We start from the raw sequence: 18,917 nt of genomic DNA on the forward strand, positions 1-18,917 counted from the left end.
CATAAGTTTTGTATGCGGTACCATGATGCTCACTTTGTTTACATTCCACAGGTTGCCGGTTAGTGTATTTCCCGTTTCACTCTCCCTCCCTTCATAAAGTTAAGATCATCAACATTATAAAGTTACGTACATACATACATTAGTGTAAATTATAATGACTTAAATTAAACTACCTAAATGTTTAACTTCATAATTTTTACTTTCATTAAACCATTTACTGTACTATGATGCACTCTCGCTTTGTATACTCTCAATGGAAGTTCAAACCAGGGGTTAAACTTGTTATAATCGGTTCGCTTAACGAAGTTTCGCTTAACGAAGTGTTTTTAGGAATGTAACCCTTCGTTAAATGGGGTTGCCTGTATATATATATATATATATATATATATATATATATATATATATATATATATATTTTTTTTTTACCCATGTGGTATGTTGGGGACCAGCCTAGAACGCATCCCCCTATTTCCATTATTTCCTACGGGAAAATTACATCCACTTAACGAATTTCTGCTCTACGAACAGCTTTGACACCCCCTATCCTGTTCGTTAAGTATTACTGTATATATATATATATATATATATATATATATATATATATATATATATATATATATATATATATACAGTCAACTTTCGATTAAAGAAAATTTTAATAACGCAACTTGATATTCAAAGAGATGCAATTAAATGACGTGATTTATTCTATTTCACATGGGTTAATTAGACTTGTGATATCACGTTCACCCACGCTACTTCTAGCAGGAACCGCAATGACGTCAACCAGATTCTTAAACAATAACTTTTACCTTTGTCACTTAAAGGATACCATCCAGGAGAAATCAGTATTCTTGAGAGAATATTTCCTTCCCACAGCTTGGGAAGACTTTACAGGATTTACCTTAGCCCTGTTTTCGTCATCTTTCGCATAAAAATGCTGTCTAAATACCTTTTATTAGTAGTATTTTAGTGAAGTCAATACCTATTATTAGTAGTATTTTAGAAATAAAAAATATGTAGGTTATCGTTCAAATAGCCTACTTTACAAAAATTGTGAATGGAACCAAACCCAGGAACAACATCAGTAACATTACTGCTGCCAGCCTCAATTACTGCAACCCATTTCCCAGGTTCTCTATCTGAATTCTAGTTAGCTTATGATCAGTTGTATGTCTTTATCGCTTAATAAGTACCCATTAATGTAGATAGCTAGTGGACTGTCCTCTTCCCATAGCCTGCACAGTTCAGCGTGGTGGCGAAAAGCCACTATACGGCCATCTGTGCTTTTATTTATAAGCACTTTTTTCTAGCTCACCAAGTTTATTTATAAATTACACTTTGCATCAGTAATTGGGCTGGTTCTCTCTGTAAAATTTTCCATGTTGCCTGTGGTGGAACGATGAGGCAGCGTGGGCTGGACTGTGTGGCTCAAGCAGCTGAGGTGATGATAAACAAACACTGCTACCAACCACCACCAAATTATTCTTATGGTTTATTTTGTTAAATGCATTAATAATGAATGTATGAATATGAGATAATAATCCTGGCATATAAAATTATATGACAAATCAAATTGAATTAAAAATTTCCTAATTACCCAGACAAATGTTCCTTCTCACAGTCCTCACTCATAAGTCTGGACAGCACTGTGAATGGATAAATTTTCTGCATTTTTACTTAAGTGTTCTACAAAATGGTATCCAAGTGATGCATCACAAGATGACCAGTGATGATGCATCAACAAAGTCATGGTGAGTGCGAGGGCATGTTTTTGTTGTGTTTTTAGTGTTTTTGACTTAGTGATGTATCACTATTTTTAAGGTTTGACTAACAAAATCCCCAAAATAGGTAGACTTTTCCAGTGGCCAAGAATGTAATACCACTATTACTATTGTTTTCTATGGGGGAATTATGTTTGAATAACGTGATTTTGAATAACGCGAAGCCCTCAGGAACGTAACCTTTGCATTAATCAGGAGTTGACTGTGTGTGTGTGTGTGTGTGTGTGTGTATTTACCTAATTGTAACATACGGGAAAAGAGCTATGCTCGTGTTGTCCCGTCTCCATATCTATTAATGTCCAGCTTTTTCTTAAAATCATGAATATTCCTTGCGTTGACCACTTCCACGTCTAAACTATTCCATGCTTCCACCCTTCTATGAGGGAAGCTATATTTTTTCACATCTCTCCTATAAGTGGCCATTTTAGTTTTTTCCCATGCCCTCTCGACATTCTTCCATTCCACATACACAGATCTTCCCTATCCATTTTTTCCATGCCAATCATCACTCTGTATATTGCTATCAGGTCTCCCCTTTCTCTTCTGTTTTCCAGGGTTGGAAGTTGCATTCTTTTCAGTCTGTCTTCATAAGTCAAATCTCTTAAGTCAGGCACCATTTTCGTTGCAGCCCTCTGTACTTTCTCTAGTTTCCTTATGTGTTTCTTTAAGTTCGAGCCCACTGTATTGTTGCATATTCAAGCCTCGGTCTTATCATTGCAGTAATTATTTTCTTCATCATTTCTTCATCTAGATATACGAACGCCACTCTTATGTTCCTCAATAAGTTCAATACTTCTCCAATTATTTTGTTTATATGTCTCTCTGGCGATAGGTCATTGGTAATTGTCACCCCAAGGTCTTTTTCTTCATGACTGGTTTTATGTCTTCATTTCCTATCTTGTACATACTCCTGATTCTTCTTTCACTCTTGCCAAACTCTATTTTCTTGCATTTTGTCGTGTTGAACTCCATTTGCCATGTACAGCTCCATTTCCATATTCTGTCCAAGTCTTCCTGGAGTAGTTCGCAATCTTTGTCACATCTCACTTTTCTTAACAATTTTGCATCGTCTGCAAATAGGCTCACATAACTGGACACCCCATCCACCATGTCATTTATGTAGACTGCGAACATTACTGGTGCCAACACTGATCCCTGTGGAACTCCACTCTCCACCAATCCCCATTCTGATGGTCTGTCCTTAATTATTGTTCTCATTTCTCTTCCTACCAAAAGTCTTCCATCCATTTTAGTAAACTGCCATGCACTCCTCCTACCATTTCAAGTTTCCAGATCAGTCTCTGGTGTGGTACCTTATCAAAGGCCTTTTTTAAATCCAGATATATTCCATCAGCCCAACCATCTCTTTCCTGTATTACATCTATCACCCTCGAATAGTAACATATCAGGTTTGTCGTGCATGAACGCCCTTTCCTAAAACCAAATTGACACTCACAAAGTATGTCATTTTTCTCCAAGAAGTCTGTCCATCTAGTCTTCACCACCCTCTCACACATCTTAGCTACCACACTTGTAAGTGACACTGGTCTATAGTTCAATGGGTCTCTCTTGTTACCTGATTTATAGATTGGGACAATGTTAGCTCTTTTCCAGTCTTGGGGCACTACGCCTTCCCTTAATGAGGCATCAATTACTTCACAAACTTTTTCTGCCAATTGCTCCCTGCATTCTCTTAAAATCCATCCTGATACCCCATCAGGTCCCACAGCTTTTCTCACTTCTAAACTCCCCATCATGTTCTTGATCTCCTCCACCGTTACTTGAAACTCCTTCATAATCCCTTTCTGTTCCATTACCAGTGGTTTGTCAAAAGCAGTCTCCTTTGTGAATACCTTCCGAAAGCATCCATTCATAGCCTCTGCCATTTCCCTGGGATCTTCACTGTATACTCCATTTACTTCTAAACTTTCAATACTTTCTCTATTTTTGATGTTGTTGTTCACATGTCTGTAAAAAAGCCTTGGTTGGTCTTTACATTTATCAATTATATCCTTTTCTTGTTTCTTTCTTTCTTCTCTTCTAATCAACACATATTCATTTCTTGCTCTTTTGTAACTTTCCCACTGCTTAATCCGTCTTTTCCTTCTCCACCTCTTCCATGCATCCTCTTTTCTTGTTCTAGCCTTTTCACATCTATCGTTAAACCAGTCCTGCTTTCCAACTTCTCTATGTTGTCTTATTGGTACAAATTTTTCTCACCTTCTTTGTATATTTTTATAAATTCCTTCCACTTTTCATTTGCTCCTTAGCACTCTTGAATTTCATCCAATTTGTCTCTTGAAAGAATTTCTTTAGGTTTCCAAAATCTGTCTTGGCATAATTCCATCTTCCCACTTTATATTCTTCATTTCTTCTAGATTTCTCTTCGTCTATCACCTTGAACTCCAAAACTGCATGATCACTCTTTGCTAAAGGGCACTCCACCCTCATCTCCTCAATGACCATTGGCTCTGTACTAAAGACCAAGTCCAGTCTTGACGATGCTCCCTCTCCTCCAAACCTAGTATCTTCTTTGACCCACTGAGTTAACACATTTTCCATTGCCAGTGTCAATAGTGTATTTCCCATGTTGTCTCTGATCCTTCCATTGACCAGTCCTCCCAACACACCTCTTTACAATTAAAATCTCCCATCATTATAGTTCGTTCACAGCCACCCAACATTTCTTCCAGACATGTTCCTGTATCACTTATCATTTCTTCATATTCCTGTACTGACCATGCATTTGTCTTAGGTGGTACGTACACCACTATGTAGTGCCTCTTTTTCCTTCATTAGTTTCTGCTCTGATCTTTAGCACTTCTGCCTTTCCCATACCTTTTTCACTTGATCCACCTTTATATCTTTTTTAACCAGCAACATCACTCCTCCTCCCATCTTACCTACTCTATTTCTTTTCCAAACGTTATATTTCCCTTCTCCAACCTTCATCAGGTCTTCTCCTCTCTCAGTTTTGTTTCAGTAAGACCCACAATATCTGGGTTCTTGTCCCTCAAGTAATCGTTGAGTTCTAAAATCCGATATCACTCCATTTATGTTGGAATACATTACATTTCGCTCATATGTAAGTTTCTTTAGTCCTTTCTTGCTGTACTTTTCTGGGTTATGAACCACTTCCTCAGTCTCATATCCAAGATTCTCCAGAAAAACTCTTTCTTCTCTTCTTCTGTCCTCTCTTCATTTTTTTCAAAGCCTCCTTTCTCAACTCATTTAACATTTCTCTTTCCTTTTCACCGAGATCTCTTCTCAACCAAATCTTCCTTGTTGTTTCCTGCTGGGCTAGCCTCCATGACTTCTCCACCAATTCATCTACATCCTTTTGTGACTTAAGTTTGATTCTTATTGGCCTCATACCTTCTCTTGTGAACTTTCCAATTCTATGGAAGTCCTCTATTTCTTGTACTAGGTCTTTTCCTCCTCTTGCACCACATTAATGATATTATTTATCACCTTTTTATGTTTTTCTCTCTCTCATTTTACTCGGTGTCTTATCCTCCTCCACACCAAATATCACCACACATCTCTTTTTGTCTACAGTTTCCCTCACCAATGTCTCATTTGACTTAATAACCTTCACCACTTTCTCAGCTATCTTCTCTTCTATGATCTGTTGATCTATAATTTCAGCAAGGCCCAAAGTTTTCTCCCTGACTCTTTGATTTCCTTTTCCAGACTTGCAACTTTGTAATTTACCTCCTTTCTTTCCACTTCCTGACTTTTTTCCATTCAGCCTGCTTCTCCATCACTTTTCCTAGAGATTCTCCACATTTTTCGCAATTCACTTTAATTAGCTTAACTTCCTCTTCAGTGCTGCATTTTCCTTCTTCATATCGGCACAGTCTCTCTTTACATTGTCATAACTCGTTTCCAGGTGTGTGTGTGTGTGTGTGTGTGTCTATATACAGTAAGGTCCCGGGTTACGTCGGTCTCGAGTTACGTCAAACTCGCACTTACGTCAGTCCACTATAAGGCAATTTAAGATTTAAAAATTGAAAATTTATAAATCGTAAAGCGGGTTTATTGTTATTGTTGGCCGCCAGTCGTCACTAGTGGTTATCCACCACACCGCCCACCTCATGCTTGAATACAATAACACTCTCGTGCCTCAGTCCCACCACACCGTCGCCCCTGGCAAGAGTGTTCCTACATCTGCGTTGCTGACTATCTTAGTATCTTGCTCAATGGCACCAAAAGAAAACTCCTGAGTGATAGCAGTGATGCTAAGAAAAGGAAAACCATTTCGCTACAAGAAAAAGTGGACATAATTAAAAGACATGAGAAGGGAGGCAGCAGCTGTGTGTAAGGGAGTGAAGAAGAAAATGGGAAGCCCGTTACCATGACAACGGGGAGGTTGACGACCTTGAGGGCTCACGCACCTATCACAACAATAACAACTCCGGAGCCTTTGCCTGGGCCACACGACACTCGCAGCTGACTTGCACCATCTGCGCTTGTTTGCTGATCCCTATTGCCCTTTCCTATTGCATTTCCTGCCCCGCTGCCCACGCTTCTACTCCCACCGCACTGCACTACGTTCCCAACTGTCCGCCCTGGGCGTCACAACATTCGACCTGCCCACCCTCCTGGCGGCCTCAGGCGTCCACCCCTCTGGCAACATGCATTCTTTCGTCATGCCCTAATCAACAACAAAAACAAGCTTGTGTTTCATATTCCTACATACTTGTAAATAATATAACAATATAACCTTTTACTTATATATCGCTTCTACTCCTACCGAACTCCACAAAGCCCTGGGCGTCACAACATTCGACCTGCCCACCCTCCTGGCGGCCTCAGGCCGCCCATCTCGGCAACCTGCAGTCCTTCGTCATGGCCCTAATCAATATATTCCTACATAGTTGTAAATAATATACCAATATAACAATATAACCTTTTACTTACCTGAATAACCATAAAAAATTATTGGTTGAAAACTCAATAATATGCTTTGAAAGTACAAAAACTTGAGTTACGTACAAAATCGACTTACGTCATGTTTCAGGAACGTAACTCTGACGTAATTCGGGACCTTACTGTATATATATATATATATATATATATATATATATATATATATATATATATATATATATATATATATACAGTAAGGTCCCGGGTTACGTCGGTCTCGAGTTACGTCAAACTCGTAGTTACGTCAGTCCACTATAAGGCAATTTAATATTTTAAAAAATTAAAAATTTATAAATCGTAAAGCGCGGGATTTATTGTTATTGTTGGCCGCCAGGCATCAGTAGTGGTTACCCGCCACACTGCTCGCCTCACACTTGAATACAATAACACCCTGCCTCAGTTCCACCACACGGTCACCCCTAGCAAGAGTGTTATCCTACTTCTGCATTTACTGACTCAAGTTCTAAAGTATCTTGCTCAATGGCACCAAAGAGAAAACTCCTTACTGACAGCAGTGATGCTAAGAAAAGGAAAACCATTACGCTACAAGAAAAAATGGACATAATTAAAAGACATGAGAAGGGAGGCGGCAGCTGTGTGTGGGGGAGGGAATAAGAAAATAGGAAGCCCGTTACCATGAAAACAGGGGAGGTTGACGACCTTGAGGGCTTGCGCACCCTACCATCACAACAATAACAACTCCGGAGCCTTCGCCTGGGCCACATGACACTCGCAGCTCATTTGCACCATCTGCTGATCCCTATTGCCCTTTCCTATTGCATTTCCTGCTCTGCTACCCACGCTTCTACTCCCACCGCACTGCACTATGCTCCCAGCTGTCCACCCTGGGCGTCACAACATTTGACCTGCCCACCCTCCTGGCGGCCTCAGGCGTCCACCCTCTCGGCAACCTGCAGTCATTCACGTTCGCGGCCCTAATCAACAACAAAAACAAGCTTGTGTTTCATATTCCTACATAGTTGTAAATAATATAACAATATAACCTTTTACTTACCTGAATGACCATAAAAAATGATTGGTTGAAAATTCAATAATATGCTTTGAAATGTACGGAAACTCGAGTTACATACAAAATCAACTCACGTCATGTTTCAGGAACGTAACTCTGACGTAAACCGAGACCTTACTGTATATATATATATATATATATATATATATATATATATATATATATATATATATATATATATATATATATATATATATATATATATACACTCGACCCTCGAAACAACAGATCTCCCATAAATGGATTTCGGAAACTACGGACAAATTCTGGAGTCCGGTTTAATTTACGGACAAATATTAAAATGCGTGTGATTGTCCATTCCCGGCAAATTATTGTCCGGTAAGTGGCGGGTCGGTCGCGTCATCAGCTATTGGCCGCCATGTTTTATCTTCAGTACGTGCTCATGTCATCTATTTCAGGTTATTTGTTGTACTTAATGCTTTGTAATACTGCTTGAATGATTTCTTAATGATTACACAGTATTTTACGTACATTTTATACAGTTTTTCATGTACTTTTGCAAAGAACGGACTTTTGCAATCTATGGACAGGGTCGTGCACGCATTTGTCCGTTGTTTCGAGGGTCGAGTGTATATATATACAGGCAACCCCCGTTTAATGAAGGGGTTGTTCCTAAAAAACACTTCGTTAAGCGAAACTTCGTTAAGCAAACCAATTATAACAAGTTTAACCCCTGATTTGAACTTCCATTGAGAGTAAGCAAAGCGAGAGTGCATCATACTACAGTAAAAGGTTTAATGAAAGTAAAAATTATGAAGTTAAACATTTAGGTAGTCTAATTTGTCATTATAATGTACACTAATGTATGTATGTACGTAACTTTATAATGTTGATGAGCTTAACCTTATGAAAGGAGGAAGAGTGAAACGGGAAAGACACTAACCGGCAACCTGTGGAATGTAAACAAAGTGCGCATCATTGTACTGCATACAAAACTTATGTACCACATTTCCACAAGGCTTTCCATTTTATCCATTGTAGAGTCACGAGTTCTGGTGGTTCTTTTAGCTTGCAAGGAAGATACGGTCTCACCAGCCTTCTTAATAGAGTCTGCTGACTTGAAAATAGAGACAGTATAATATGGAGTCAAGATGGTGGCCAGCACTACTATAGTTTTCTGGCCTCTCTCATGTCTGTGAATAATATCTAGCTTCACTTGGAGAGTATGAGACTTCCTGGTCTTCTTACGAACACTAGGCCAATTGCAGGGCGTTTTGGTGGTAAGTTGAGCTAGGGAAGAAAAGCTACTGCTGACGCTGTTATGTTTTGATTGGGGAGTGAGTGTTGCGCGTCTTGTCCATGAGAGGCTTGATCTTGATCTTGATCTTTATTCTATAGGTGTCCCAGGATTTTTCCTGAGGCAGGCCTTAGTACCAGCAGCTCCTGGTGTATTCAAAAGCCTGTCAGCTTGCGTGATATGGTGGGGCTTTCAAATATGAAAAAAAATTACCTGGATAAAACTTCGTTAAAGCGAATTTAGTGTGCGTTAAACGAGCAGATGGTAGTAAAATGAAACCTTCGTTGTAGCGAAATTTCGTTGTGTGAACCTTCGTTAAACGGGGTTGCCTGTATATATATATATATATATATATATATATATATATATATATATATAATTCAGTTAAACGGGGTTGCATATATATATATATATATATATATATATACAGGCAACCCCTGTTTAACGAATTCACATATATATATATATATATATATATATATATATATATATATATATATATATATATATATATATATACATACAGGCAACCCCTTTAACGAAGGTTCACACAACGAAATTTCGCTACAACGAAGGTTTCATTTTACTAGCATCTGCTCATTTAACGAATACCAAACTCGCTTTAACGAAGTTTTATCCAGGTAATTTTTTCCAAGTTTGAAAGCCCCCAGATCATGCAAGCCGACAAGCTTTTGAATACACTAGCAGCCGCAAATACTAAGGCCTGCCTCAGGAGAAATCCTGGGAGACCTGTAGAATCAAGATCAAGCCTCTCGTGGACAACACGCACCACTCACTCCCGTAACAGCGTCAACAGCAGCTTGTCTTCACTCGCTCAACTTCCCACCAAAACTCCTTGCAATGTGGCCTAGCATTCCTAAGAAGACCAGGAAGTCTCTTACTCTCGAAGTGAAGCTGGATATTATTCACAGACACGAGAGAGGCGAGAAAACTATAGCATTGCTGGCAAGCATCTTGACTCCATCTACTGTCTCTACTATTTTCAAGTCAGCAGGCTATTAACCCGTACAGCGTCAGAGACGTACGAGATACGTCAGCTACTCTGAGCGAACCGGGAGTCAGAGACGTATGAGATACGTCAGCGAGCTTCCTCGTGTTTTCGGAGGTATTGCGTCCTCAAAACCTACCATTATACTGCCATCATGCACTGCAGACATTGCTCATGCTGCCTCCTCGTGCCTGCTAACATGAATGCTTCCTGTATTTATTTATTACATATCTGAACTTTAGCAGTTTCTGCTGCCTTTAGCTCGGTGTAGCGGGAAACTGAAGCCTCAACTCCGCTAATATGAACGCAGCGTAATTTCCATTACTTACTCTTACCATTTCAGATGTTTTTGGTAACTGTTATATTGCGGTAGTGAAAACTTTGTATGACATAAATAAGAATTTTCCAATCGCTTTGTTATAAGGAAATACAAGTACATATTACTTGGAAAATATTTGCACCGCAAAAGGCAACACTCCCTCGCGATATCTCGTGTCTATTTTTAGCCACAAGCACTCCCAAACAGCAAAACATGACATGTTGTTTTTCTTTCAACTCAGGAACGATATTATGCATGTATCCAACTCGGGCATCGACTGGTGAGAAACGAGGAAGTGAATAAACTAGTCACATAAGGCTTTGCTAAGTCGCTAACCTTAACGCAAAATATCTCGCACCAATTAATACCATTTCCAGTCAGTTCTGGGAGGAATGACTGTCATTTTCATTTGTTTCACATCATTTAAGACTGGTTTAACAAATAAAAAAAAATCCATGATGTGGCCAGCACTGGCGAAATCACAAAGTCTCAGATCTGCTGACGCTGTACGGGTTAAGAAGGCTGGTGAGACTGTATCTTCCTTGCAAGCTAAAAGAACCACCTGAACTCGTGACTCTACAATTGATAAAATGGAAAGCCTTGTGGAAATGTGGTACATAAGTTTTGTATGCGGTATAATGATGCGCCCTTTGTTTACATTCCACAGGTTGCCGGTTAGTGTCTTTCCCGTTTCACTCTCCCTCCCTTCACAAATTTAAGATCATCAACATTATAAAGCTACGTACATACATACATTAGTGTACATTATAATGACTTAAATTAAATTTAACCCGCTAAGAACGATGGCCGCAAAATTCGCACCCTCCCATTACCGCAATTATCATAAAAAAATCAACTCTTATAAATTACTCTGAAAAAAAATCTGCTGTTAGTAGACATGACAATGCATCATCCTACAAGTTTTTATTGCTCTACTCACTATGGTTGTCTCAGAATAATAACCAATAGTTGGAGAAGATTGTGGTAGTGGCAACTCCGGGGAGGTGCTTTTATGTGTATTCTTACATAATTTAAGGCACTGCTCATGTTTTTATGTGTTTTCACATGTTTTTCGTGTTTTCACTCATATTGGCTGATTATAGTTACAGATGTTTTTATCAGGCGTGGGTGACGATGTTGTCACAATAGCGGGGTCGGGATCTACCTCCAACCTGTGCACTTTGCGTCTTGTCCCGCCTTGTCTATCACTTTTATCACTAAACTTTAGCTTCCTCTTAGCACCAAGAGCCATAGTTGTAAATAATAGTTCCGTAAATAAGTAAATACGTAAATAATTAACACCGCGACACGACGCTCACGCACCTCACAGAAATTTGCGGGAGACTAGCTGGCTAGAGCGGTGTGCTTCCTGGGAGCCAACAGTACTACCATAGGACTACGTCATGACCAAATATAGCGCTACCAATGCTAGCGCGGTTTTTATTAGCGCTCAAAGTAGCTGCCCCATTTAAGGACTGTCGGAAGTGTGCTATGCAGCCGTATTTAAGGCCTGTCGGAGTTTTCGAGTTAACTGCCTAAATGTTAAACTTCATAATTTTTACTTTCATTAAACCTTTCACCACACTGTGATGCACTCTTGCTTTGCTTACTCTCAGTGGAAGTTCAAGTCGGGTTAAACTTGTTATAATTGGTTCGCTTAACGAAGTTTCGCTTAACGAAGTGTTTTTTAGGAACGTAACCCTTTAAAATGGGGTTGCCTGTATATATATATATATATATATATATATATATATATATATATATATATATATATATATATATATATATAATTTACATATTTAAATAAAGTATGCACCCCACATACCCTCAACAGTCAACAGTTGAACCAAGACTGTTGCAATTCTCATGCATGTGTTGTTGAATACTTACAGTGAAAGGCCACATGATTGATGAAGGATCCAGTAGTCTAATGTTGTATATTACTACTGACAGAAAAAAAGGTCTACGTAGAGATATAGTTTAGAATTAATGAGGCAAATACAGTGTAGGAAGACACGATAAGTTTTTGCAGTTAAATATATGAAATTATTTAAGGCAATGGAACTATTTTTGTAACGAGTAGTGGAATGAACTTTGACTTAGGTGGCTGAAACACAGAAGATGGGAAGAAATGCAAAGTAATGCACAAGGTGTCTAAGGGTATGGAATAATAATACATATGGAAAGTGACAAATGGTAAAGTGGAGGACTAGTGTTGGAAAATAAGTTAAGGGGAGGCGACACTTTTTACTTAAGAGGTGTAATTTTTTTTTGTCAGATTCTCATGAAATTTGGTGTGTTTTTGTACAAGAATCCAAAGTATTATTGAAATACAATAATTAGTTTTAGAGAAAAAAATATATAATACGTGCTGAAAACGGTAAAAAATAGCATCAGCATTCTTTGCTATTTCTCGAATGTTTCTCAACCTACTACTTTGAAAATAAGTGTACATGCTGTAGATGTATGTAGCTTTTTTTCCATCATGAAACATTTTGGTTATTGTAATTCATATATGAAAAAAAATTTTAAACATCAATGACAAAAAACTACCTTCTTTTTTTTTTCTAGAGACATACGTATAATTTTTTTCAAAATGTCTCATGATGAAAAAAATTTCCTGTTTCCTCTTTCCAATGATACTTTTGTATCTGAAATTACTTAAAAATTAACAGAGATATTGCGCTCGAAATATCAATAACTTTAGTTTTGAGATATGAACCGTTTTCTGTTGAGCAGTGCATGTCACGATGTTTATTAGCTACATGATTAGTTCCTGGGGAATTCTGTTCAATCCTGCACAGCTAAAGTCAATTCTTATCTCATACACAAGCTTATACTCGTAGTTCATATACAAGCTTGCAATTCAGATCAGTGAGGTCTCTTTCCTTCCCGGCATCATCTACCAAGTGACGTGGTGTTACTGGCGTGTCACTGTCACCGCATGTGGAACACGTGACATTGATGACATTGATTTACCTCCGAATACTCGTCCAGGTCACCAAAAATTCCACTTTCTTTTTTTTATTCCATATAACTAAAAATGGGCATAGAAAAGTAAAAATAAGATTTAAAGTTCGAAATTGTCATTTTTAAATATCCAGCTGGAGCTTTAAATTTACCTCGTTCAGTGATGCTGCCAGACGTACAACTTCTGAATGAGGCTTTTTTAATCGTTTTATCGATATTTTTCTCCTGCAAGACATGTGTATAATGGTTACATATTCATAAATTAACCCATGTTTTATAAAATGAAAAATACAAAAAATATTTGTAAATACTGTAAATATAATGTAAAAAATAATTTGCTCAGTTTACCACAAAATATTGTTTATTATTTTTTCTTTCAGTATCTAAGCTTTTAAGTATTGCAGCATGGTGTGATATTCTTCAAAACAAGGTTCAATGTATAGAGCTACATCACATTCATGACAGTAATACCAAATGTCGCTCCGTTTTTTTGGTCACGGCAAGGCAAGGCGGCAGGGAGGGGTGGGGGAGGGGGATGACTAACCCATGTCAGAATGGCAGGAAACTGTGCTGATATATACTAGACACTTCAAAGAACATAAATATTGAAGCTGGAGGGAATTTCAAATGCATGGAAACTGAGAAAGGGGAGAACATGATTGACCACAGATAAAAAGCAGACTCCACATATATGTACGTGGTTGATCTCTTACGGGTTAAAGAGACCTTTAAAGTGAATAAATAAAGGCGATTTAAACATATAAGGAATTAAGATAGGAACTTGCTGTTTTCACAGAAAACTGTAGACATTTCAAGGATAACTGCAGTATTAATAACTCAATTTTGAGGTTTGGGTAAAAAAATTGCACTTTTTTGCCGTCGCCTCCCCTTAACTGAGTCATGTAGAGAAGGAAAGAAGTGCAACTGGCAAAAAAAGATAACAGTGTGAGATTAATGAGTAACAGAGTGCTAGATCAAAAAGGGATGACTGGAGTAAGATGCTTATCATAGAGATGTGTGAAAATATATAGATAAAGGATTGCATACTGAGTGAAAAAGTTACACTGCTAATTCTATTGTGTAATGGGGCTTTAATTTAACAAAATAACCAAATAGACTAACCTGTCTTCTTGTATATATATCATATTTTTGTTTTATTTTCCATAGAATTGCTGCCAGCGTTAAGAGTATCAGGAAACATCTGTAAAAATAAGTTTAAAGTCATTAAAGTTTCATGCAAAAAATGTTCAATGATAATCATAATTACATCCCTGTTTTCTGGCAAGCAAAATTAAGAATATAGACACTAGCAGTTAAGCAAAATGATTGAGAAGAAACTTATCATAAAGTCAATCATATTTTCATTCAAATAATATCCACATCCACTCAGAAACATCTTTCACTGCATATAGGATAGCTTTAAACATAGCATTTAATATCTTAATGATTCTGAGAAATTAACACTTACAATGAAAATATGGAAAAAAACTGAACTAAATCCAGTTTAGGATGCTGAGAGAAGGAGACCACAATCTCTATGGGCGGCGTGAAGTTGTACACGTAAACATGGAAAGTGGTATTGTTCTCTGCAGAGCCAAAAGTGTACTCAGAAGCACTAAACCGCTGCTTAATGCGAGTGCCAGTGTAATTACTAATTATCCATGACTCATGGCTCCGAGCTGTAATAAGGAAAAAAAGACATGTAGCACATATAAATTTATCCTGATGCAATAACTCCTTATAGCTTAAGGAGTACTTTAAATAAACTTAGCAGATTATTCATTATATAGGAAGTTTTCATCATAGTATTTATGTGAAAGTTTTATTTGAGATAAAACATTAAAAGAAGTATAGTTTAAATGTATACAGCCTTAGGCCCCAAAAAAAATCATCTCTAAAAGCAAATAACCAATACTAACTTGACTTTGATGATATTTTGATGTTTGTAGCTTTAGAACAATAAATGTCAAAGTCTGTGTCTACGTCACTCTTGGTAGGAATATTGAAGAAATTAATTTGACGGATGTGTCGATCTTCTTGTTTGGACAAGTTGAAGGTGAACTGGTAATCAATTTGAAGATCATCTGTTGAACCATACACAAGGCATATAAGTATTACAATAATTCACACAGTACAAGTTATTTTATCCTTTTTACTAGGATGGCCATGGAGAGAGAGAGAGAGAGAGAGAGAGAGAGAGAGAGAGAGAGAGAGAGAGAGAGAGAGAGAGAGAAAGCCATTTCTTTCACTAGGGTAGCCACACACACACACACACACACACACACACACACACACACACACACACACACACACACACACACACACACACACACACACACACACTAATGGAAAAAATGGATAGGGAAGATCTGTGTATGTGGAATGAAAGAATGTCGAGAGGGCATGGGAAAAATTAAAATGGCCACTTATAGGAGAGATGTGAAAAATATAGCTTCCCTCATAGAAGGGTGGAAGCATGGAATAGTTTAGACGTGGAAGTGGTCAACGCAAGGAATATTCATGATTTTAAGAAAAAGCTGGACATTAATAGATATGGAGACGGGACAACACGAGCATAGCTCTTTTCCCGTATGTTACAATTAGGTAAATACAATTAGGTAAATACACACACACAGACGAGACACGGTAGAGGAAGCATGCAATACCGTCGCTCCCGAGAATCAGCTGATCTTCATTACCTTTGTTTGGGTTTACAGTGGCCTGGACAAAAAGTGTGGACTCATTTTTTTTTTTTTCATGAATACAGTGTTAAATAATAATGAGTGAGAAAGATATTCCATCTAAATGCAGGTATGTGACAAGGGAAAGAATGAAAGCTGATGATGACAATGTTGGTGAGGAGAAAGAGAATTTGAAGGGTTTGATACGGCGCAAACTTCACTATTTGATAGAGTCTTGCCTATCGAACGTAAATTAGATAAATTGATAAAGGAGAGTATGGGAATGAAAGAGAATGAAGAACAGGATAAAGAGCTCCAGAAATTGAAAGAAAGGATAAAAAGAGTGGAAGAAAACGAAACTAGTATTTTTGGACTGAAAGAAAAAAATGTTAAATATAGACCAAGAAGGGAAAAACACGAAATGAAATCAGTAAAAGACCTACTAAAACATCTGAATGACGAGGATAGACAGAACTTAGAAGAGGAAGTAGAAGAAATCCATAGAATGGGACCATATCAAAAAGGAACAGTGAGACCAATTAAGATATTACTAAAATCACAAGCAGCAGCAGAAGAAGTACTATATAGAAAAACAAAACTCAGAGAAACAGAAGGTTGCAAAGATATATATATAAAGAAAAATAGAAACGAGTAGGAAAGGAAGACACACAATGAACTGGTGGCAGAAGCAAGAGAAAAAAATAATGAAAGGTCAGAGGAGGAGAAGAAGGCATTTTTGGAGAATTATAGGAGACAGGATAAGGAAATGGTATATAAAAGAGAAAGAAGAGAAAAAAATGGAGCAAGTTTAACTAAAAATGATAAGAACAAGAGATTAAAAATGATGTATACAAACATAGATGGGATTTTATCTAGTAAATTAGAATTAAGAGATTACATAAAGAAAGAAGAACCAGATATTGTATGCCTGGTGGAAACAAAGTTAAATGAGGCAATAAAATAGACATAGATAAAAGGTATAATATATGGAGGAGAGACAGAGTGGGTAAAGGAGGAGGAGGAGTCATGATGATGTTAAGGAAGGAGATAGTGGTAAATCAAGTGGAGTTTGGGAAGGAAAATCAGAAATACTGTATGTTAAGATGCATATTAACAAAAGGAGTTAACAATCATTGGAACATATGTGCCACCAAAACAAACTCATGGACTAACCAAGAATATAGAGACATGATAGATGACACAATAAGGAGTCTTACAAGAATCATTAAGGAAAGGAGAAAAGTGATATTGGTAGGAGATTTCAACTGTAAGGAGGTAGACTGGGAAAATTATGAAAGTGGTATGGGGGAAGATGCCTGGGGAGATAGATTCCTGAACCTAATGATAGATAATTTGATGGTCCAAAGAGTAAAGGAAAACACAAGATTCAGAGGAAACGATGAGCCGGCAAGATTAGACCTAGTTTTTACAAGGGATATACCAATTAACGATGATATAAGATACAAGTGCCCATTGGGAAAGAGTGACCATGTAATATTAGAAATGGATATAGAAGAAGGAAAGGAAGATAGAGATGAATCATACAAAGGAGACCGATTAAATTACAGAAAGGCTGATATTGAGAATCTCAAGAACTATTTTAAAAATGTAAACTGGGAGGAGATGGAAAACTCATTAACGGTTCAAGAGAAATATAACTTATTTTTGGAAATATACAAAACTGGGGTCAGGAATATGTTCCAAATATAGACCTAAAGAAGAAGGAAAGAAAGATTGGTTTAATGCAAGATGTGCTAGGGCAAAGGAGAAAAAAGATGGAGCATGGAAAAGGTGGAGAAGAAACAGAAATCCAGAAAATAAGGAAAACTTCAAAACAGCAAGAAATGAATATGCTAAGGTGAGAAAGGAAGAAGAAAAGAACTATGAAAAGGACATTGTCGAAAATGTAAGGAACAACCAAAATTGTTCTACAGATTCATAAATGGAAAAATAAGACAAAAAGAAACAATAGAAAGGTTAAAAGGAGAAACGGAATGGTGGAAGACCCAAAAGTATGGCAGAACTGTTAAATAGTAAATTTCATGAGGTCTTTACTAAGGAATCCAAATTTGAAAGACCACAGGGTAATAGAGAGACTGTCTATATGAAAGAGATTAAAGTAACCAAGCTTGAAATAAAAAGTTGATGACGGAATTGGATGAGGAAAAGGCAATGGGACCGGATGAAGTCTCAGGCAGAATACTGAAAGAATGTAGGGAAGAACTAGCAAGTCCAATATACAACATCATAAAATGCTCAATAGAAAATGGAACAGTGCCAGTGGAGTGGAAAAGAGCTGAGGTGGTTCCCATATATAAGAGCGGAAGGAAGGAAGAACCTTTAAATTACAGACCGGTATCACTAACTAGTGTAATATGCAAGATGTGTGAAAAAGTAATAAAGAAGCAATGGATTGAGTTTCTTGAAGACAACAAAATATTATCAAATAGCCAATTTGGTTTTAGAAAAGGTCGGTCATGTGTGACAAATTTATTGAGTTTCTACTCTAGAATAGTTGATAAAGTACAAGAGAGAGAGGATGGGTTGACTGTATTTATTTAGATCTAAAAAGGCTTTTGATAAAGTGCCACATGAAAGATTACTATGGAAGTTAGAGGAGAAGGGTGGCTTAAAAGGAAGCACATTGAGATGGATGAAGAATTACTTAAGGGGAGAGAAATAAGGACGATAGTTAAAGATATGAAGTCCAAGTGGAGAACAGTAGACAGAGAGTGCCACAGGGTCAGTATTGGCACCAATACTTTTCTCGTATATATAAATGACATGCCAGAGGAGTGAACAGCTACATAAATCTGTTTGCGGACGATGCGAAACTGTGCAGAGTCATTAAACAAAATGAGGATTGTGAAATACTACAGGAAGACTTAAACAAGATCTGGAAATGGAGCAAAAAATGGGAGATGGAATTCAATG

General features: G+C 37.5%; 1 protein-coding gene across 2 annotated transcripts in view; it reads right to left on the reverse strand.

Annotated features, from left to right (window-relative positions):
- Positions 1-18,917, reverse strand: part of LOC123503529 (attractin-like protein 1) — a 97,059-nt gene that overhangs the window by 7,559 nt on the left and 70,583 nt on the right. For both annotated transcript variants that reach the window (XM_045253368.1, XM_045253369.1), the window contains 3 exons: positions 15,222-15,386; positions 14,771-14,981; positions 14,425-14,503 (listed from right to left, as the gene is read on the reverse strand). In XM_045253368.1, the coding sequence (XP_045109303.1) occupies positions 14,425-14,503; positions 14,771-14,981; positions 15,222-15,386 (455 nt within the window). The remainder of the gene's footprint in view (positions 1-14,424; positions 14,504-14,770; positions 14,982-15,221; positions 15,387-18,917) is intronic.

The sequence above is a fragment of the Portunus trituberculatus genome, chromosome 14, assembly GCF_017591435.1.
Source record: "Portunus trituberculatus isolate SZX2019 chromosome 14, ASM1759143v1, whole genome shotgun sequence".
Classification (NCBI taxonomy): domain Eukaryota; kingdom Metazoa; phylum Arthropoda; class Malacostraca; order Decapoda; family Portunidae; genus Portunus; species Portunus trituberculatus.